This window comes from Ziziphus jujuba, chromosome 7, assembly GCF_031755915.1.
Source record: "Ziziphus jujuba cultivar Dongzao chromosome 7, ASM3175591v1".
NCBI lineage: Eukaryota > Viridiplantae > Streptophyta > Magnoliopsida > Rosales > Rhamnaceae > Ziziphus > Ziziphus jujuba.
Window position 1 is genome coordinate 11,515,728 of NC_083385.1, and position 22,481 is coordinate 11,538,208.

The 22,481-nt window shown below is 32.0% G+C and overlaps 2 protein-coding genes across 11 annotated transcripts; both read right to left on the reverse strand.

The window, feature by feature from the left end:
- Positions 1–200: 200 nt before the first annotated feature.
- Positions 201–5,630, reverse strand: LOC107424773 (uncharacterized). 2 transcript variants are annotated; one of them, XM_025076513.3, is made up of 13 exons: positions 5,186–5,316; positions 4,990–5,061; positions 4,741–4,842; positions 4,107–4,187; positions 3,823–3,932; positions 3,572–3,707; positions 3,278–3,376; positions 2,827–2,932; positions 2,258–2,712; positions 1,982–2,158; positions 1,638–1,835; positions 666–989; positions 201–538 (listed from the first exon to the last, which is right to left on the reverse strand). In XM_025076513.3, exons 2-13 carry the CDS (start codon positions 5,044–5,046, stop codon positions 446–448), a joined length of 1,938 nt encoding a protein of 645 aa, XP_024932281.1. In that variant the 5' UTR covers positions 5,047–5,061; positions 5,186–5,316; the 3' UTR covers positions 201–445. The 2 variants fall into 2 exon arrangements, with proteins under 2 accessions (XP_024932281.1, XP_048334570.1); XM_048478613.2 differs by lacking the exon at positions 4,990–5,061 and having other exon boundaries at positions 5,186–5,630.
- Positions 5,631–5,776: 146 nt separating this feature from the next.
- On the reverse strand, positions 5,777–10,773 carry LOC107424781 (methionine aminopeptidase 1D, chloroplastic/mitochondrial). Of its 9 annotated transcripts, none has more exons than XR_009639571.1 (12): positions 10,554–10,773; positions 10,266–10,335; positions 9,886–10,114; positions 9,310–9,471; positions 9,168–9,209; positions 8,782–8,853; positions 8,501–8,580; positions 8,258–8,355; positions 7,712–7,759; positions 6,837–6,887; positions 6,650–6,762; positions 6,263–6,463 (listed from the first exon to the last, which is right to left on the reverse strand). XR_009639571.1 is itself a non-coding variant. In XM_060818787.1 (12 exons), exons 1-11 carry the CDS (start codon positions 10,756–10,758, stop codon positions 6,656–6,658), a joined length of 1,119 nt encoding a protein of 372 aa, XP_060674770.1. In that variant the 5' UTR covers positions 10,759–10,773; the 3' UTR covers positions 6,263–6,463; positions 6,650–6,655. The 9 variants fall into 9 exon arrangements, 8 of the variants coding, with proteins under 8 accessions (XP_048334577.2, XP_060674770.1, XP_060674769.1 ...); XM_060818787.1 differs by having other exon boundaries at positions 6,650–6,717; XM_060818786.1 differs by having other exon boundaries at positions 6,263–6,554; positions 6,650–6,717.
- Positions 10,774–22,481: the final 11,708 nt, after the last annotated feature.

Consider the following 22,481-nt stretch of genomic DNA (forward strand, 5'->3'; position numbering starts at 1 on the left):
AAATGATGAAAAAATAATGGAATACTTCTAATTTTTTTACTTTTTCCTTCGTTAAGAAATAAAATACTAGCCTATGCTGTCACACAACAATATAACTAAAAATTTAAATAACATGTTATTTAGAGTTTTTTACTCGTACAGTATTGAGTCACCCGTATATTATATACATCATCAAGGAACCAAATTCTCAAGCAAACCAATTGAACCAATCTGACAAATTTGTTTTCATTGATGACTGCTTATTTCGTACACGAAAAACACTTATGCTAATGTACAGAGAGCACTCTACAAGTACTTGCCGAATAATTACAACATGCTTACCCTTTCGAACCTACTTGTATACTCATCAGTAATAAGGCATAAATTGAATCAAATAATATGAAAAAGAATATATATAGATGTATTGTGTTTATAGTTGACAAGTTGTACAATCCAAAATTCCAAGTTATGCAAAGATTTGCTGAATGACCGTCTCAGCATTTCCGTTGTACTCTGCAAGAAGATGGATAGCATCTGCCCTCGGCAAAGCAAGAAATTCCTACATCCACCCAGATTACCAATATATTCATCTATCTCTTTTTATAAGATATATATATATATATATATATAGGACAGAAATAAATGCAGTCACACCATAAACTAACGAGTAAGATATGCAACCTTACCATAACCTTTAGTATTGCATTTTCATCGCAAATCACATCTCTAGAAGAGACTTGGGTTGGACTGCTTCCATCCTCTGACATCCTAGTGCTTGATATTGTAACTTGGGAAGATCCGTTGGAGCACCTATCAGCATTTGACTTTGATGTGGCATTAGCACTGAACACAGGAGGACTAACCTGTTTCAAGGAATCGATTTGCAAGAGACTTTCAAAGCGATCTTTACACATCTGAAGCCTAAACCACTCATTATGCGTGTGGAGAGTTGCTCTAATGATTTTCATAAGCAGGGGTTCTTCAATGCCAAGCCTTTTACCAATTGCAACCTATCAAAGATTTAAAAAAACATAAAAAATAAAAAAATAAAAAAATTCAATTCATCTTGTGTTGATGCATTATATATCAGAAATACTAATGACATTGCATTTAAAATCATGACAACATTATGAACCTTTTAATTGATCATATTCGAACCCTGTATAAAAAAGATCTATTGATAAGCCCTGCTTTCCAACAAATTTTGCCATTATGATTTTGCTCCCCCTTTTGATTACATTAATATTAAAATTGGAATCAAGTGCAAAATCCTGGCCACAGATGGACTGCTCTATGGGTTTTAAGATTCCACATCATTCTTAAAAAGTTACTCTCCTTATAATCTAGTTTACTTCAATTTGGTGCTTTCAAGACTACAAATTTTAATAATAAACCAACAGATTTCCTCCTTGGTCAATCTTATGACCCTAACAATCCAAAGTTGTCATAACCATAGAAAAGCACTGCATCCTTCCATGGGTAAACTGCTCAGATGACCAGCGTTTAACTATTTAAGTTAGAGACACACCACAATGATTCATGATATGACTAGGTGGACAGCAGTTTTAAAAAAAATAATAATAAAATAAAATAAAATAAAGAGGCATAAGCATTGACTATTAACATCAATTAATTTCTCTCAACAAGCAAACACATACCTGAAGCGAAGTTGCAAGGGCCTGTAAAGGCAAGCCTTTGTCAAGTGCATGTTCATTGGGTTGCAGCAATGCCAACAATGTCTCCTTCAAGGGTTTCAACAAAGCTGGATCATTAGCAGCTAAAGGACCTAAATGTGAACAAGCAACTCTCAGAGCACTAGAATAATCCCCTGAGCCAACGAGCTTAAGGAATTCAACCTAAAATCAGCAAAATGATAAAGCTGAAGAATTCAGTATAAAATCATATGAAATGAAAACAATTCAGTATATTCATATACGAAATGAAAACAATTTTTATTCAATGTGTTGAAAATGAAGCAACTGACAATACAGAATCCACAAACCTGCTTAAGCTGGAAAAGCAAAATAGGATTTTGCACAAAAAAACTTGCATCCATAGCGTTAACTTCTTCGACAACCTCTGTAGCCATCCCTTTACTAGCTAGTGCCTTCATCCCCAGCACAAACTCATATTTATCCTCTCTATTATTAATGTCTTGTACAGAATGTCCTTCCAAACCCTGCAAAACAATATACTATGATTAAATACGAATAAAATTATCATGATGACAGCTCAGTCCAACAAAATAAACAAATAAATAAATAACCTAAGCCATTACCTGTTGTCCCTGCGAAATACATGAGCTGGAAACCAGGGTTGTTGTGCTAAGCTCTTGTTTACTACTTTCATCAGAAGAAACGCTAGGAGTGTAACCTACATCATCATTTCTACCCCTCCAGCGCTTACGTTTACTCCTTTCTCCAGCAGCATATGTGTTGATTCTGCTCCTTTGCTGAACTCTTATATTTTCATGTTGATGTGATCCACTGGTGCTACAGTCTTCATTGGTGCTTGTTGGTTCACAAGCATATCGTAGTTCAACATCAATTCCTTGCATGCTAGTCATGTCAGTACTCTTCTCCGGTGAACCATCCATATAAGGAGTAGTAATGGAAGAATCACCATCAGAAACTTTGCTGGCACTACAGTCCACTTCAACAGAACAGTCTCGTGAAGACCAATAACCATGCAGTTGTTGATCGACTTTCAAAGGTTTCGAAAGAGTTTGAAATCCTGAATTGAAAACATCATAAGAATGTTCATCAGGATAATCAAAAACAAAAATTGCGAAAGAGCTTAAACATTTTTAGAATAATAATATAAAAAATAGGGAAAAGATTGATTTACCAGAAGGTGATGCAAGACCAGAATCCACAATGCCCCTATAAATGCAATACTCACGAACAAGCTCATCAAGCATTGAAACATCCAATTTCATCCGACATAATTCATTCTGCACAAAGAAGAAAAATAATAAAGACCAACTACATAGACAAGTTATTTAGTAGAACATCCACAGATCATAGAACCTAAAAGGACTAAAACATATTGTCAAAAAACACTAGCATATAAACTTAAATAAAAAAAGGAACTGTAAATTTTTGGTTTCAACATAAACCTAGATGTTAACCTTAATGCCTATTAAGCTTCCCCTGATAACTCATGGAGACTATCATATACTTATCTTCAAATACTCATCATTCACCTATATAAACCTAAGGGTAGTAGAGAGCAAGGATAAGATGGAAAATATTTAATAATGCTGATGTAACTAGTACAGTATTAAGTGTTGAATAACCTGAAACGCCTGGAAGAGATCACCCTTTGAAAATCTCAAGCTATCAATGGCCCCTTGTCTTGTAAGCTCTACAGCATGTGCAAGAGCTTGTATGTCCACCTGGTTTTCAAACATTCAGAGACAAAATACATGAAAGGCATGCTCATACTTTAAATGATAGGCTCTTAATACCCAACACTAACAACTTAACACAAGAAGATGAGGAAAACAAAACAAATACATATCTATGCCCATTAATATAATAAGAAATACTGAAATCCTAGCCCAGCATCCAGTACAATCTATGATTCTCACCTCATCAAAAGGAGGTGCTTCATACAAGCTCTCTTGGGGTGTTGCAGGGGGATCACGCTCCTCAAGGAGCAACCGCTCAGTAAGATCTGAAATGGGTGATGAAATTCCTTGTCGAAAGCAAAATCCTTTGTGTATGCTGCAAAATAGTGTGAGGAAAGTGATTGAAACACTAACGTGATGAATGTAACTCGTCAAATCACAAAATACAAGCACAAGATAAAAATTAAGTTAACAAAGCATTTAAAAATAACCTTATCAAATATCGCAATGTCATTGAAAAGACCGGATCATATGCATGTAAATGAGCTCTTAACACAGTGGACATAAGTCCAGCAATGTCAAACCTCCTCCTTTCAGACCACTGAAACCAGTACATCCAAGGTTATTCAGAAGATTAAGAAACTTATCAAATATGAATATTTAAAAACATTAATCAAAATTACATGTTGATAAAGGCAAAAAATAACAACACAAAAAGACAGTGGAGACATAGCTGTCTACAAAATAGAGTACAAACGTACAAATAACATCCCACCTCATTTGCAACTGGAGAAGTCTGGTCATCTTTGTCATATATAAAGGCAAGAAGAACATGCTTGAATTCCTCATATGCTTCCTTAAATGCAGACACAGAAATGGGTCAGAATCTAAAGCTCAGAAAAAGACAGAATCATTAAACTCCTTGGAAAAATAAAATTATAATAAAAAAAGGCACAATTATTTAACTCTGGGCAGAAAATAAGCAGGGATAGGAAACAAAGGAGTGTCGATGGGGCACGGTATAAAGAGCTTGTACAAAAGGCTCAGCACGAAATTCTTAAATATACTGAGGGCGAAAAAATGAATGTTATTTTATGAGCATAAATGAAGCATGATATTTACAATCTAGTAACTGATTGTCAAATCAACATCGTTTCCCATTTCAAATTTTCATGGAACCTTAAAATTCACAAAAGGCAAGCTACGTTACGTCATAGATTTTCATTTTGTTTTTGCGGGGAACCATGTTGAGAAAGCACACCACTACAAGCCTCTTTATTTATTAAAAAAAGAAAAATTCTAGAAACACCACCATTTTTTTATTGGAAGAAGGGGGAAAAAAAAGTAGAAACACTGCTAATAGCACCCAAAAATGATAAAGTAATACATAAAAATGGAATAGGAAGTACCGGATAAGCATCAAGAGCACAAGGAGCCAGAGCAGTTCTCAGGCAATCAATTGCAGAGTCACGAGCTTCTACAGTCCCTCTTCTCAAAAGCTCAATAAATTTCTTCACAAAAATAAATGTACCAAACAAAAACCAATTGAATAGACATAAAATATAGTTTTTAGTTGCCAAGAAAATTAAGGAAAATAGAATAGGAAAAAAAAAGAAAAAAGAAAAAAAAAAACTCGAGCCTCAAAGCCTCATATGTACATCATAATTCCCATCCAAGAGATGAAGATGACCGATACTCATTTGGATCAGAAACATAACTCAGAGAGAAATCTAGCATTCAGGCATTAAAGAGATTAAAAATAATAATAATAATAAACGATTAAAAGCGCAGTTAAAACATTTCCCGCATTTTCTCGGCAGCCAAACAAAAGATTGTACATTTATAAGGACTGACCTGCTTCTGTAACCGAAAGAGAAGCCTATGATCATCGAGAATGAAAGGAGCGTGGACCCGAAGAAGATCGATAGAAGCATCAACATCACCAGTTTCCAATGAACGTCTGATCTGGCGAATGATCAATCTGGAATAATAAGACGACGAAGAAAGTGAAGGAGACGATGATGAAGAAGGTGAAGACGGTGGAGAAGAAGTCGACGATACAAAGGAGCATGAGTCTTCGATCAAGTTCTCAGATTTGGCGAAATCGATTACTAAAGCATCAAGCGCTTCCCAGTTCACGGGCGTCGAGTCCATTTTTTTTCCTTTTATTTTCCCGGAAAATTATATTGGGTCTGAGAAAGATAAGAAAACTGAGACAGACACAAATAAAAATACCACTATTTCGGTTTTAAAAAGGGGGAAAATTCCCTGAGCAGCAAGAAAGGCGGCGATGGTGTGGTGAAAAAAAAAAAAAAGAAAAAAAAGAAATCAGACTGGAGGTTATATATGTGCCAGGTGTCAGTTTTATGAAAGAGGTTATTTGTTAATCTTACCTGCCAAGTCAAAAAAAATTTTTTTACTGACATATACGTGTACGTCTAGGATCCGCCGTGCCAATTAATGTCCGTTCGTAACTTCGTACTTTCATCCTTTCAACCGCCTTTGTTGGTAGTGGACTTGTGTCCTAACTCCTACGCCCCTAATAAACAAACAAAAAAATTTGTTTTTTTATTTTTTTTCTTTGATTAGAAAAATAAAAAACGATACTTTAGAAATTTAATCTTTATGTTAGGAAAAATTGCTTTATATCTATGTGTTTCGTGGGTTCTATTATTTTATTTTTGAATTTTTTTTATAAAATTATAATTAATTTTATTTTTGTTGTAATATCTCAATTTTTTTACATAATCAATATAATAATAAAAAACCACTCAAGATTAAATAATTTCTTCGAATATTACATTATATTTGGTTTCAAGGATAACAATCATATATATATATATATATATTTTGTCATTCAATAAATTATCAACCAATGTTAATATCTTTCTTCTTCTCTTTTTTTTTAAAAAAAAAAAATTATTTGATTGATAGAGAAGTGTATTATCATTATGCAATAATAAAAATAAAATCCATTTGGACAAGTAAGCCCAAGGCCCGGGACATAAAAGAATCTTCATATTGACATCATCCATGCAAGCATTGCATCACAATTTGATCTTTTTCCACATGGGTTGACTTCTTGCTAGAAATAGGTAACTATTCCACTGTAAAAACCAGAGTCCTATAGACCTGAATAAGAAAACAAATGAAGAAATCTACTAAGACGTATTTGGTTTGGTTCTCTAGCTCAATGAGTACGTAATTCCACCATCGCCAGGCGCTACATTTAAAAGGGCATTCCTTCAATGAGAAAGCAGAAAACCACATTTACAATTGACCAATAATTGAACTTTTGGAATTGGGTGTTCTTATCACCATTATTTATGTTATTTCTGGTTGCATAGGCACTATCTTCATTCCCTTTTCCAGAGAATACAACCAAACTGTAACAAATCAATCAAATGGGAGATGCCCTGAAATAATAGAAGCTACATGGGAAATGAATAATTCTGAAGTATGGCCTCAATATGGAAATCTTCTTTAACGGAGTTTTTCATCTTACCAATTAAAATATATACTATGGAGGGAGTTGATATAAAGTCTATCGGCATCACTGGAAACAATGGTAAACAACAACAACAACCACAGAAAAAAAATAAAAAAAAATAAAATTATAGTGCCACATCCAATTTGGAAATGGCAAATCCAAAGCAAATCACATTTGTATTCATGAATCCTAAAATTGGGAACCTACAGTTTGTATAAAATCTAGCTTCTAACACTGAGTCAGTATCTCAGCCCCATTCTCTGTTATTAATATGGTGTGTTCAAACTGGGCTGACAAGCTTCCATCTTCTGTAACGACCGTCCAATCATCATCCCAAATGACTGGATGTATGCTACCTATTGTCAGCATTGGTTCTGTACAAATTGACCATTAGCAAAAAGACTACATTAACTATACCAGATTTAATTGAAGATTTTAAAATGTTAATGTTGAATAGAAAAGATTTTTTTATTTTTATTTATTTATTTATATATATATATATATATATATTTTTGGGACAATGATGTGATTGAATAAATAAATTTGTTACCACAGAATTAATAAATTTGTTACCACCAAAACAAAATATGTTTCTAAACGATATATCTAATTGACATTGACAATAATAGTATTTTCTTTCCAAGTAATAGAGCCCTAACGAAGAAAATATATAAGTAGTGAAGAAGTTCTTTTCTTTCCTCACCCCTGTTCTTTTATAATCATTTTCAATTTTACTCAGCCAAATTTTATGTTTTACTTTTATAAGCCAAATATGCATCTAGGAAGTGCCTAGGTGATGGTTTGAATAACAATAATAAATTGAAAAACATCAACCACATATCATGAGCATGACAGTCAACGAACAACTAAGGTTTGTGGAAATACATTACCAATTGTGAAAGTTTGATTCAACATCATTCGCCCACTATCCTTGTTCCCTATAAGAAATAACATATGTTACTTCAAACTATCTTAAGCTCTTAAACAGTAAATGCATAAGTATGTATATACATATATATATATAGAGAGAGAGAGAGAGAAAGAGAGTGACAGACAGACAGAGACAGTACGGTTAAACATTGCAAGTGATTATTATTAAGATAGCTATTGAAGAAGATAATCTGAGGAAAACTCTAGCTCTCCATAATTCATACATTGTGTTCTTTGTTAAGAGGAATGCCTTAAGATCTAGAATACAAAGGCATCTTCCTACAACATTATCAACTTTTATGCCCATTGCGAATTTTTTGAATAAATTTTCAGTAACCAACTTTATGCTATTTTATTCAGTTTTCAATTGAAACTAATGCACAGTAGATAAATTATCATGATCTGCAAACAAAAATCATGATGCAGATGATATCAAATTACAGCCTAAACAAAGGTGAATATTGAATATTGAAGAGCGGATAAGCATAAAAGGCCAGGATGCTTACTGTAGTGTAGAACAACTGGATCAGAGTGAAAAACACGTCCAACCCCATGCCCTACAAATTGTCTAACAACACCATAACGATATTTATCTCCATGATCACTTGTCAAGAAATAAAATTAAATGAGTTAGAACTCAGTGGAATTTGGCAAATGAAAGAAATAAAATTCTTTAAAATTTCTCTAGTTCATATCAACACAGAGCATTTTCATAGACTAAGAAAAGAAGTATAAAGGAGATGTCTCACTGAATTGTTTTGCCGATTTTCTTGAATTCCACTCCTGGTGCACATATTGATATTGCTTTATATAGACAATCTTTCGTTACCTAGGGCAATTATTCAAAAAAGTTATAATCGTAAGCATAACTAGAAAGTCATTTGGAGGTAGGAGGGTTGCAATGGCTACAGTAGTAAGAGCTGGGGGAAGTGAATAGGCTATAGTTTTGACTAATCTTAAGCAAAAACGAAAATGAAGTATTGACACCCAATCTTCTTCTTTCATAAGCAAAGATGAAAGAGATGGCTACCTCGACTAGGTTTCTGGCCTCATCATCAACATTGCCACAAAAGAAAGTAGCTGATGTGTCACCATGATACCCCTGCAAATTACAACCCAATACCAAGTAAAACATCTCTAGAATGAATAATCGTAAATGAGCAAAATGAGTAAAGAATATACTGTGTACAACAATTAGACTAAGATGTTGGTAGGCTAAAAATTATTCACTCATTCTGTGCCAATAACAATGCAACTAGACCCCCTAACTTGAACAGGTTTTACATTTTCCCAACCTCACCATCGGCTCGCATGCTTGATACAGTGGTAAAGGTGCATATCCATTACATCTAAATTAAAGCGCATAAGCATTACATTTCAATTAAAGTATAAAAGCTAGAAATTGAAGATACCTACATTTAAGTAGACGGTAACATCAATATTGATTATATCACCATCCTGCAAATTAACGCCTATATCAGTGATTGCAAATTTTTTTAGGCTTTTCAATAATTTAGCAACGTAGGACAAAGCAATCTAATAACTTTAATAAAAGGACCTCAAGTGCACGGGAATCTGGTATTCCATGGCAGATGCATTCATTCACTGATGTGCAGACACTCTTCGGAAACCCACCATACCCAAGAGGTGAAGGGTAAGCCCCATTGTCAATAATCATTTGGTGAACAGCTTCGTCAATTTCATCTGTCTTTGTGCCTGGCTGCCAACATATGCAACAATTAAAACTTTCACACAAAACAACTCTAAACAGTGCAAGAAAAATGCCGGTCCATCGCCAATTACTTATTAACTAGAAACCTAAATATAGCTGGACTGAAATTATTTTGATAGAATCATGAATGTGGATTGGAAACTTGAAAGTGCATATATCGATGCCTTCATAATAAATAAACAGTGGCTAGTTACAGTACACCGACTAAAACCCAAAAGAACTGATTTCACTGAGGGAAGGAATTGTAAAAAAATAAGAAGCTGAGCGACAGTGTACATAAAAACTGAATGTCATCCTCAAAGTTTATACATCTAATACTCAGTGGGATTATTGCCCCTGTATTGACTAACAAACTACAATGTACTAACAGACACGACCAACAACCCAGAAGAAGAAAATCACCTGGACCAACGTGCCAGCATATTCAAGAACCTTGGCAGCAAGCCTTCCAGAAGCTCTCATGCATTCTATTCCTTTCTCATCATGTACTTCAGGTCCACTAGCAATGCCTGGAGGTCTCTTAGATTTTACATAAGGGGGTTTGAGTATATGATCTGGAACAGGTCGAAGAGGGGATACTTTTCCAGGTCTAAGGCGTTTACGTTTGGTATTTGTAGATTCATCAACATTTCTAATAATTTATAACAGGTGGGGTCTACAATTAGAACATACAAAACAGGTCCATATTGGAAAGCACATACCATAAAATATTAATATATAATCTTGTTATAAATAAAAAATATTAACATCAAATTAAAATTTGCATAAGCAAACAGGCCTACCTTCTATTAAACAACAGATTGGTCAAACCAGAAAATGTTCTTGGCAACTGCATGTACAAATGCTTAGCTCCTGCGTACAACAAATTAAATTGAAAAAAAAAAAAACACAGAGAAACACAATTATTAGAATGGCTTAAATTCATGAAATTATTACTAATTATGAAAAAACGATAATACAAATTAAAAGTGGAAAAAGAAACAGGAAGCCAAATCGAATTTATTACATGAAGTATTCATGTAATCACAGAGAGAGAGAGAGAGAGAGAGAGAGAGAGAGAGAAGAAGAACCTGCATCGTAGCGGAAGAACTGGTGAAGATGAGGAGGGTTGGGTGAGTGAAGGAAGCGGTTAGACACAAACGAAGACAGTATCTTTGGCTGTGCACCCAAAGCGCCCACCATGCTTCTCCCCCTGTTTATCTTTCTCTCAACCTCTCCTTCACTGCCTTTTCCCTCTTTTAGATATATCCGTTCTACTTTTGTTTTAATATCCATTTGGGCCTGAATGGGCCTCCATGGTCTCATCAACCCAATCCAATTCCACAGCACAAGCCCAATAATGGCTGTCAGTCTCTGAGAAAATATATTTGAAATCCAATCCACATTGATCTTCTTCACCCCCAAGTTTCCCAGCAAGCTTCAAACCATGAAAAAATCCCCCCAACTCCTGCCAAAATACAAATTAGACTTTCACAAATTATCAGAAAAAAAAAAGGCATACCAACTTCCTCAACACTACCTGCTCTAGCAGATTTGGAATCATCCTTGAAGCTACCCAATTGTATTAAGCTTAACCCAATTCTCAAGAGGAGGATGCCAAGAAAGCTAACAAAGATTTTTCTTGGTTTTGACAACAGAGATTCTATTCATACCATCTCCATATCACTGGCATAACTCATTACAATTATTGATGCATGTTAGGATAATTGAAATTCTCTTCCAAAATCCCTTTGCACCTCCATTTCCAAATCAGCCAGCACCCCCACACTGAACAGAATGTGTTCCAATCCATGTGAAGTTCGGGTTCTTATTCAGCCACACTTTAATTTTACTTTCAAAATTTGTTGAAAACCAACTACTTTCATCTTTTCTTTAAAGAAATCCTTATCAATGTCCAAAATTCCAACATTACCCAAAAAGAAAAAGAAAAAAAAAAAAAAAAAAAAAAAAAAAAAGGGAAAATTCCAGAATCCCAATTTGGATTCATTGTGATAAAATTTACAATTCCCAGCTAAACCCATTTTTCACCCCTTTTCATTTATGAGCAACTTATTAACTAACAACCAACAACATATATATATATATATATATATATATATATATATTTGCACTTTGGGGATAACTTTCAATTTCCATGTACAAGTCCAATCCAAACTACTTTTTTCACAATCTGGATTAGTTAGCCACTCATAGGCAGATTTAACAATCAATTCCCCCCTTTTCTGAATGATTCCATGTGAATTTATCTTCGACATAACTAGCAGCAGAGAAAAGAATGCTTAGAATATGCTGGCACCATGCTTTTAAGCATATTTAATTTCCATTCACCTTCGTCACTTACCTCGGCCACCATTAAATTCCAATTGATAATTTAAATTTTCAGTGGTATGTTACTAACCATCTTGCAACAACAAATAAATTAAGATGACAACCTAGGATGTTTCCACTAGAATTGTTCTTTACATGTACAATTAATACAAAGATAGTAATTGACTTATTAATTTAAAAGGGAAACTAAAAAAACCATTTTTTTCTTTTGCTAAGAAGGTAAAATTTATCAATTAGGATTTTTTCTTTTGTTGAGAAGATAAGATTTATTAATTAGGATCCTTTGGCTTTTTTTTTTTTTCCCCCCTTATATTTGTCTATACTCACTTTTCAATTTTAGTTGTGGTTTGTCAATCTAATGGATGATATGTAATGTAAGCACTTATCAATACCATTTTTAAAATATAATTAAAATTAAATAAATCATGTGTGCATATATACATATTTCTAGTGTTAATAAACAAGAATACATAAGTAAAGAAAAGAAATAGAGGATCTTATTATTTTTGGATATGGAAAAAAAAAGAAAAAAGAAAAAAAAAGCATAATCTTTTAAATGGTAAAAATAAATCAAATTCAGAAATCTAGTGAAACCGAAATGTAAAATCATGACTCAAAAAAGCATGCATGCAAAAGCAAGTTCCAAACCAAACTCAAAAACATAAGATCCATATTCAAACGACATAGGACCCCACTAAATACCAAATTATAAAGTAGTACCACGTTATTTTAACCACGTCAGAACCATATTGATCTTTATGTTCCACATCACAAGACCAATTTCTCATCATACAACATGCGGCTGCAACATATATACATGGCTAGTGATGTACAATATATAGTGCGAGATATATGTTCAAAGTATATAAAAACCCTCTTAAATCATAACAAATTTTACTGGTTTAAATTAACCACCAAGACCATATGTGTTCAAGGGACTCAAAACTGCATAAAGGCTAAATGCCTGGTTCTTCTGAGCGTATACAAGAAGACAAGAAAATAAAAAGAAGAAATATATGATTCTATTAAAAGATGTGATTATATAGCTTCGAGGACTGCCTCACCACAGTAAGCCAGTGAGGAACTTCAACAGAGCTTTAGCTGATCAATGCCTCTTTTACTCTTTTATGGAGATAGCATTTCATAATGTATATAAGGTTTTGTCCCAGCAAGTGTCACTGAATTCAATTATATATTTTTTATTCACCCAAAAAAGATAATCCAAAAAAAAATAATAATTCAAGTATATATTTTGGGTTTTTCAGATAATCCAAGCTTGTTTGAAGAATTATGTACGAATTTTTATTTATTTACTTATATTTTTTCCAAAATGCCAAGTTTTGTTGTTTACAAACTACCACCAGAAAAACAGTTGGTAATAGAGTAGCCAGTGCGTTAAAAAACAGAGAGAGAACTGTGTTTGGAATTGGCACCGAGACAAAAACAAATTTCAAATCAACGAGAAAATAAGAAGACGCTGAGAGACGGAAATTAATTGGAGAAGGTTAAATTTCCTATTTGGAAGCAATCGTTTAGGAGGGGATAAGAAATAAGAAAGAAATCCTTCCAAGGCCAGCCCGCATGAAATGCGGTCAAGCCCATGCCAAGACGATCCGTCGTTTTCCATTTTGAAAAAACGACAAAAAATGGGAATCCGATGCGGGGCGAAGATACTTTGGGTCAGTCGTCCATCTGACAATAAGAAGGCCTGGCCCGAAAAAGGGACCCACTAGTTATTTTACATTTGTTAATTGCAATCCACGGCCCACACCACGTGTTAACACTAAAGCTTACTACATTCCAGTCCCCACCAACCCTGTGCTTCTGCTCTACAGCGATTGACCACCAATTTGGCACGTTAAAATGTCTAAACGATTGCCTCTGTCGGAGATCTTTTCATTTATAACCTTTTTAGGTTGTGTATTTATTGCCCATATGTTTCATAAAAATAAATTTCGCAAAACAAACCAGTTGGTGATGGTTTAAGCTGAGCAATATATAATTATGCCATAATACAATCATTTGTTAGCTTATAATCTATATTTTTGGCTTTTTCCTTTTCTTTTTTTTTTTTTTTTTTTTTTGGATTTTGTATATAATATCGTTATTGTTTGGTCCCAAAAATCATTTTTACCCTCCAAACCATAATGTCCTATATTATTCATCAAGATATATATATTTTCCAGTCCAGCGATTATGCTAATCAGCTAGAAAATAGTGTAGGTATGGTATATGATTGAGAAACATCAAGTTAAAGAGGGATTTATAATTTTATGTATATCACGGCGCACAATGATGCACGAAACCCACATGTGTGCCCAAAAACCCACCCAACAACTGGGGCTTAGGGTGGACTTCATCTGCCTCGTTTAGCGTGCTTCCTCGTTCATCGATTTTGTGAAAGGCGGTGGTGCCCCGTCTTAGTCCCTGCATATCTGTTCCCTCTTTTCCTTTGCTTTTTTCATTATTTTTTTTATAATTATTTTGGCTTCAGGACCAACCTTGAAACTGTGGGTTGGACCGGCTTGTTGTTCGGCTTTCACTGTCTCTGCCAAAAAACAACAAACTTCCACTGAACACTTCCCATCCCCACACTTGTAGAAGCTTCGTTTCCTCTGTCATGGCTGGGCTAGTGGCTTATCAAAACGGGTCCGCCAAAACAACTAAACTAAAATCTAAATTCAATGAACATTTAGCCCCCGTTAGTGTAACTTTCTTACCATGTTGCCACATATTTATATAAAAATAATATTATAAACACTTTCTAATTATTAATTTATTTATAAAAAATAATATTATTATTTAATTGGTTTATATTCAATAATATTTATTATTTTAAAATTTACTTATTTAATTTTAAATTATATTAACATGCTAATTGATCGGATAAATAAATTAATATGCTCAACAGTGTCTGTTTCCATAACGAGGAAAATCCCAAAACCACCGTAACAAAAACCAACTTCTCTAACAAACAATTCCAATTTTGGGCCATGTGTCAGTAATAACCGGACTGGAGAAAATGTCCAAAAGAGAGATGGTAGTGGTAGGTGATAGGAGGCAACGAGGCTAAAAGGAGAGGCATTTAAGTGCACACCAAAATTAATTAGGATGAGCAAGTTAAGGACAAAGGGGCTTTTTTAATTATCCCCCAACACATCTAGTACTTAACTTTCAAAAATGGACCACAACAACTTAAGTGCAACTACTAGGCCTTTTAGCACAAGGTTGGTCACATGGTCCTGACGGGGTTTTTTTTTTTTTTCCCACTATGACCCTTTCTTACAGTGTTCCAACTTTTGTCACAATCCGTTTTGTATTTTTAGCTATGGGTTTGGTTTTTCATTTTTCTATTTACATTTATATTTTGGAAACATGGACCACTAATCAACAAATTCTTTTTGGCCGAGGCATGTGCTTTACTTGTGGTTATTCAATCAAGCTAGCTATAGTTCTTTTAGGTACTATAGAGCTCCAAAGGAAGAGGATGAAAAGTGTATTTATAATTTCCCCACTTCCTCTTTATTATCTGTTCCCAACTTTATTTTTTATTTTTATTAATTGGTTCCGAATTTCTATCCCTCTCATGGCTTTTACATGCTGATTTAGATAAGGTTTTGAATTCGAGGGGAAAAAAGAAGTTTTTCTTTAACTATCCTCATGCCCTTGATTCTGACAGCCTACCAATTAATAAAGCTCATTTCTTTTTATGGCTTAGATGGTGATATTATTTCCTTCTTGTTTGTATCACTTAAATTCTCCATTATGATTAGCTGATTTCTCAGTTTAGAACTTTTGCTAGTCAATTGGTTAATTTCTACATGCTTGTCTTTGCCGACAAAAAGGAAAGCAAAATTTAAAAAAAAAAAAAAAAAAAAAAAAAAACAACGATGTTTGGAAAAATGTGGGATTTGAAGTCCGTGGAAAGAGGAAATAATTAATTCTCCAAGTGAAATGCTTATAAATCTCTTAACTCGACAGACATTTGAATAATCGAGTAATGTAAGAATCAAGAATATATTTTATTTTATTTACAAAGCTTGAAGTTTGAAATCACTTCAGGTTTCAGAAGCAAAGTAATTCATATAGATTTGAACTGTCGGTGTCTAACTTCTTAGAGACTACAATAAAGTCGATTTTCTCTATTCCAATATTTTCTTTGTCTCTTTTCACTAGATCACTTGTGAGTAAATAAAAATTCCTTATTATTTAGATGACAAACATTGTTATTTACTCTAACAAAGTAGAGAATTAAACAATTCCCTTAGTGTTTATTTTTAGGAAATAAATCATTTAGTATAGAACTAGTATTTCTTGGTAAACTAAATAAGATTAAATGCTATTTTTCAACTTACAATACATCTTTTTTTTATTTATACATAGAAATATTGAATGTAAATATGAAGTCAAATGAAATTAATAAAATGTATATATTTTTTAATTAAACAAATTTTGATACCCTTAACTTGTAGAGTTTTATAATCTAAGTCCTTAACTTTCAAATATGGTAATTTAGGCATTTAAATTTTAAATTTATTGCATATTAATCTAATTTTCAATTTTTACCAAATAAATTAGGAAATATCCTACCCAGAAACTTACAGTAAAGTCTATGAAAAATAATATTAAAATGTTGATCAATAAAAATAAAATAAAATCATTACCAATTTATCTTATTAAAATTGATGATTAAACTATTCTACTATAATTTAAAAATTACAAATCTAAATTACTATATTTGAAAATTGACAATCTAAATCCCAAAATTTTACAAATTAAAAGCATCAAAGTGTAATTAATTATTTTTTTAATAAATTGAGGATAGAGTGATTCGAACAATATACCTTCCATGTTATCATACGATTATTAGTACTAACTTATTCTCTTATTTCAATTTTTATTCTTCTTTCTCATGTTTTAAATGAAAATAAGAATGTAAATATCTACACTATTTTGTTGAAAATAGAGGGAAATATGAAATTAGACATTAAAAATAACAATAAATTAAATAATTATAATAGTAATTAATTTAACCATTAAAATTATAAATGTTAATTAATGTATCCATAGACCTGAGAGAAAACCCATGTGAAATGAGAAAATCCCAAAATCAATCAATATGTGGATTTTAACTTGTCATTGGATTTAGAACACATTTAGTCTCTCTCATGAAAAACATGATCACACTACTTTCGTCAAAATCAATCCCACCAAACTCGACAACCTTCTAATTGACATCGACCCAAAAATTCACCAACCATTTAAAGCAAAAATAAAAAAATAATAAAAAGACACGTGTCAAAATCCAATAGGCAAGAAACTAAAACTTTAATCAAATTTAAAGAAGTAGGAATAGATGTACTAGGTTCAAAAAACATGTTATGAGGAACGTATAGCTAGAGGCTAAGCATGCAATATTAATCCCCAAATCCCTCCTCTATTCATGATGAGGACCTATTTTATGTTATTTTTTTGTTATGGATTTTTTAAAAATAATAATAATAATAAGTAAAAGACGTAAGCCGCAAAAGTTCCCCACTTTTAAAAGCTGGCCTGAGGAGGTGGGACAGAAAATTGTCCAAAGCCTGACTTTGGAACGAAAAAGGAAATGGCTTTTTTTTTTTTTTTTCTGTTTTTTTCTTTCACCCCAAGTGAAAGGACCATTTGAGCACTATCACATAAAACATGTCTTGGACAGGAAACGATTCTCTTCTCCTCTTGAAAGCTCTTCTCGATCTCATGGACATCTCCAATCATAATTTCTCTCTTCCTTTTTTAGTATTTTATTATTATTATTTTTTAAAATTTTCACCCACTTTCTTTCTCTTTTCTTTTCCATTTCTTTTGGCAAGTTTTGTGATTGCATCTTTTTCTACTGTTTTGCATCATAAAGAGAGAACATAACTTAAAGCATCTTTACCCCCATCTGGTTTTTAACCAATTAACCATGCATGTAAAGTATCAAACTTACAATATTACCAAAAAGAAAAAAAAGAAAAAAGAATCACACTTATATAGAATCCGTGTGTAAACAATAATACTATATTTCACTTTTATCAACTTTTAATTTGAATTTAAACTACCTTGGATCCTCGGCAATATAGATAGTTTTGACCTAAATCAACATATATGCATGTTCTTATCATCAATCATATGATATTAGTGGGTTTTGTCAGTAATATATCCCCAAAAAAGTGCACTATTTCCACCACAACTTCTCTTCTGGTCTTATCAATTTGACCCTCAAACTTTGTCTCTGCTTATATCCTCTTTTTTTTTTTTCTTCTTCTTCTTTTTTTTTTTAATTATGCATAATTACATATATAGTATTTATGGTTTAGAAAAGCAGATCGATTCGACAGCACTTAATTGTATATCAAATTGAAATACCATCGATTCGACAGCACTAACGGCATGTGAAATTGAAATACCTAAACATGCTATTTTTGCAGATCTCTCTCTCTCTCTCTCTCTTTTTTTCTTTTTTTTGTGTCTAGCTTAAGTTATCAACATTTTTTTTTCTTTTCTAAATAAGAGGTTTAATAAAACGGCACAACATGCCAGAATTAGGAGATGATCGCATGGTCAATCTCCTGCTTAAATTGTCAACATATGGACAATATTTGTGAGTTTTCATGACATTGTGATGTTAATTTCCAGATGATATAGTAGACAAATTTTTTCCATTATAATTGCATATCAAATAGACACAAAATTTTGACCAATAAAAAAAAAAATCCAAAGTAATTTTCATTACAATATCCCTGGCTGTAATGTCCTTTTCTTTTTAGTTATAATTAATTAAAATTGAAAAAATTTACCTAGTTTGTCCTTCTTTCTTTTTTTTTTTTTTTCCCATTTACAACTATAATCTATTACATGATAAACTATGATATATATATATATATATACAAAATTTCAGCTCTTAGAGCTATTTTTCAATTTATGACAGAAGACATGAAAACGTAGAACATAAAATTAGTGCCATGTTGATTGATTCATTTAGTTTTACATGTTACTATGGCAAGTAACAAAAGCATGACCCCTATGTAATGTCCATCGTCTTTTATTATTGTATTTCTATAGCCAAGAGTAATGTGAATGACTTAAGTTGTGGTGGGAGAGTATTCGCATCAGGTACTGTAAAAGTGGTACTCAAAATAATGTTAATTGTGGAAATGGGGTCAAAAAATGATGGGAATATATATAATTTGTGAGGTGGGTATTAATCATTCAATCTAACTTTTTTATGTTTGTGTTTGATGGGCGCAATCTTCAACCAAAAAAAAAAAAAAAAAAAAAAAAGCAAAGTGCAGAGAGAAAGTAGCGTTTGAGTAGAAATTAAAGGTTGAAAATTGTGAGTGCATGGAAGAAGAAGAAGGAGGGGGTCCGGAGGCACCACTATACGAGTGTTGGGGACTGAAGAGTGAAGAGGAATAGCGGCAAAATCTGTTATAGTTTTCTGTGCCCACCCTTTGGCTAAGATCCATGTGCCCTTGTCCATTACCTTTTTATTATCTTTACTTTTGAGGAATCTTACTTTATGGTTTTTCCATCTTTGATTTAGGAATAGGAGGGGGGACCTTAATCTCATAATGTTATACGTCCTTTAATTTGAAGTTTGAATAAAACAACAAACATCCACCAAACCTTCATTTTCTTTTTCCTTTCTTTGTTTCTGGTAGATTATTGTCTATTTGCTTGTGCACTAATTAAAGTGCAATCCCTCTCTCTCTCTTTTATCGTTAAGATTAACTTTGATATTCTTCTTTCCATAATTGTTCTATAGATCTATAAATTCTTTATTTCCCATAACTTATATCTATATATTCAAGTGTATCCATGAAATGAAAGAGATAATTTGTCGTGAAGGTGAAGGTAAAATAAAAATAGACAATGATAACACGTGAAAAAAAAAAAAAAAAAAACTATGCATAAAAATATATACCCATGTAGGCAATCTTGGTCTTTTTTTGTTCTCTCTTTATCTTTTTTTTCTTTGTCGATCACAAAAATTCTGTTATGTAAATAATATGGGGTAATTCAGTCAATAACCGCCATCATTTTAATGACCCAAAAAAAAAAAAAATGTAATCTACGTACTATTCTAATATCCCACATCCAAGTCAACCATTTGTCTTTCACATTTTGTCCTTTTAGAGATAGCTAGTTAGTTGAATAATTGATTGCAAATTTATTAACCATCTGATTTAAACAATCATTAGTCTCCGTTTTTACAAGGTTTTTTTTTTTATATAATATTTTTATAATTAATTCTATGCAAATCGATTTCACTGGTATAAAATTAATTAAGAACATACCTAAAGGTTGTAAAATTGTAACATTGTCTTTTAGAGTTTGTTGGCTAACGCACAGCCTCCAATCCATCCAAATTGCACATCATTTTACTTTGAGCCTGTTTGCTATGCACCTGAAATCAATGACCCTCATGAACTAGACGATTCCCAGAATATCCTCTCTCTCTCTCTCTCTGTCTCTCTGTGATTTTTGTTGAAAAATGTGATACCATAAGATACGATTCCTTTCTTTGCCTTTTCTCTGTCATGAAAGCATTCAGCAATATGTTACAGGTGGTGCATTTTGGTTTGGACCCCCAGCTAGCAGCTTCATTCATTTTCTCTGCCAACCATAGAGTTCATCCTAATACTCCAATATTTCTCTCTCTTTGGAGCTGAAATTTTAGCAAAGTATATATTTAATCTAATTCAGTGCCAAGCTTTTTCCAGTTACAGCTTCATATAGTTTTGTTTTTGTTTTTTTTTTTTTTTTTGGATAAAAAGCTTCATAATGTTTTTGTTATATTGATTTACCATCATTTTCATGTTGGATTTTCTGATCCAGAATTATTCTTGTCCCATAGAGTGTCAAAATGTACGTGACGTCAATTTAGGACGTTCCCTTATTTATAATATAACAGCAACCTTTTTATTTTTCTTTTTCGAATTTTATATTTTTGGTTGTAAAGCTTTGAAAAACTTTTCTAAAACTTTAGAAATATGTGTATTATAAATTTCTTCATGACTAAGATTTAGTTCTCTTTTGTTGAAATTACTTTTCTAAGGTGAAATTATTTGAGAACTTTTTTCTTTCATAAAGTTGCTTTGAATAAGAAAAAAAAAAAATGAAAGAAAAAAGCTATCATCTATGAATTGTAAAGTAAGAAAATGATATACTAATAAATTTTCTATATTCAAATCAAGAAAATCCCTTCATTGAACCAAATGAAATCAAAGGAACATATATAAAACTTTCCCAGACATTCATGAAACCTGAATAAATAAATTAATATAAAGAAAAAAAAAGACAAGGAAAAAAAAAAAAAAAAAAAAGCAAATCATCTCTGTATCCAACCACCAAGTACTAGTAAGATTGCATGGTAATTTTGGAAAGGAGAGGGAATTGGGTTGTAAATCCATGAGACGAAAGGGAGAGACTAATTGATATGGTTGTTTGTGGTCCATGGTGGCTATCATGTAGACGGTCCAAATAAATTGAAACCCACGTGGAGTGTTACATGTGTATGTCAGCGTAGAAGGCATATGGATATCTCTTATTTCCACATTAATTTCTACGTTTACCTAACGGTTAAGCCCTTATGGCCATAAATTTATTGTTCATGTGTGCCATGTCTCCCTTTCTCACTGCACTATTCCTTTTTATTTACCAAACCTATTTTCTTTTTGTGCTAAATTTAATATAAGTTAAATGTTTTATGGACGCTTGAGGCTTTTTTTTTTTATTATTAATTTTTTTCTTTGGCAACATTGAATGCATTACATTTAGGGGTAGTCATTCGTGTTGGTAGATTGTGTTCGAGTTAATTAATTTATTAATCATATAGAAAATTTTAAATCTGAATACAATCTATTTATTAATTATGTTAAAAATTTTCAACCCGAACACGATCTATTTAATAAACAGATCCATTTATCAATCATATCATAAACTCTCAATTTGAACACGATCCATTTAATAAACAGATGATTTGGCATGATTCATGTAAATAATTTATCAAATGGGTAATTTTGATCGACATAACCTATTTATAAGAAATTAACTTGTTTACACAAAATTAACTCAATTAAATAAATTAACTTGCTTAAATTAATTATTTCAAATAAAATAAAAATAATTTAGTTATTAATTAATCTTAAATTAACATATATACATATATGTAAAATCATATAATTATATTTACAAATTTACACTAATATAACATATGATATGATAATGTATCACATATATATATACATAATAAACCTAATACTACTTCTTTAAAAATAATATAAATTTTTTTAATTAATAATCATGTTTTTAATTTTCTACATCTTCAGCACTCTAAAGTAAACATATTTTTGTTTTTTTGTGTCCATAAATCCATATATATATATATATATTAAACATATTACATTTAAATAAATAAATCCATATATATATTAAACATCTTACATTTAAATAAATAAATATTATTTCAATAATCTTATTTCTTCATTTTTAATTAATAAAAAATAATAACAGCACAACTTTAATAATAATTGTGTTAAATATTTTGATCTGAATTTATACTAAACTCAAATTCATTAACTTTCTGTCGTTTTTAAATCATGTTATTGTATCATAACTCAAATTGCCACTGCTAATTACAATTG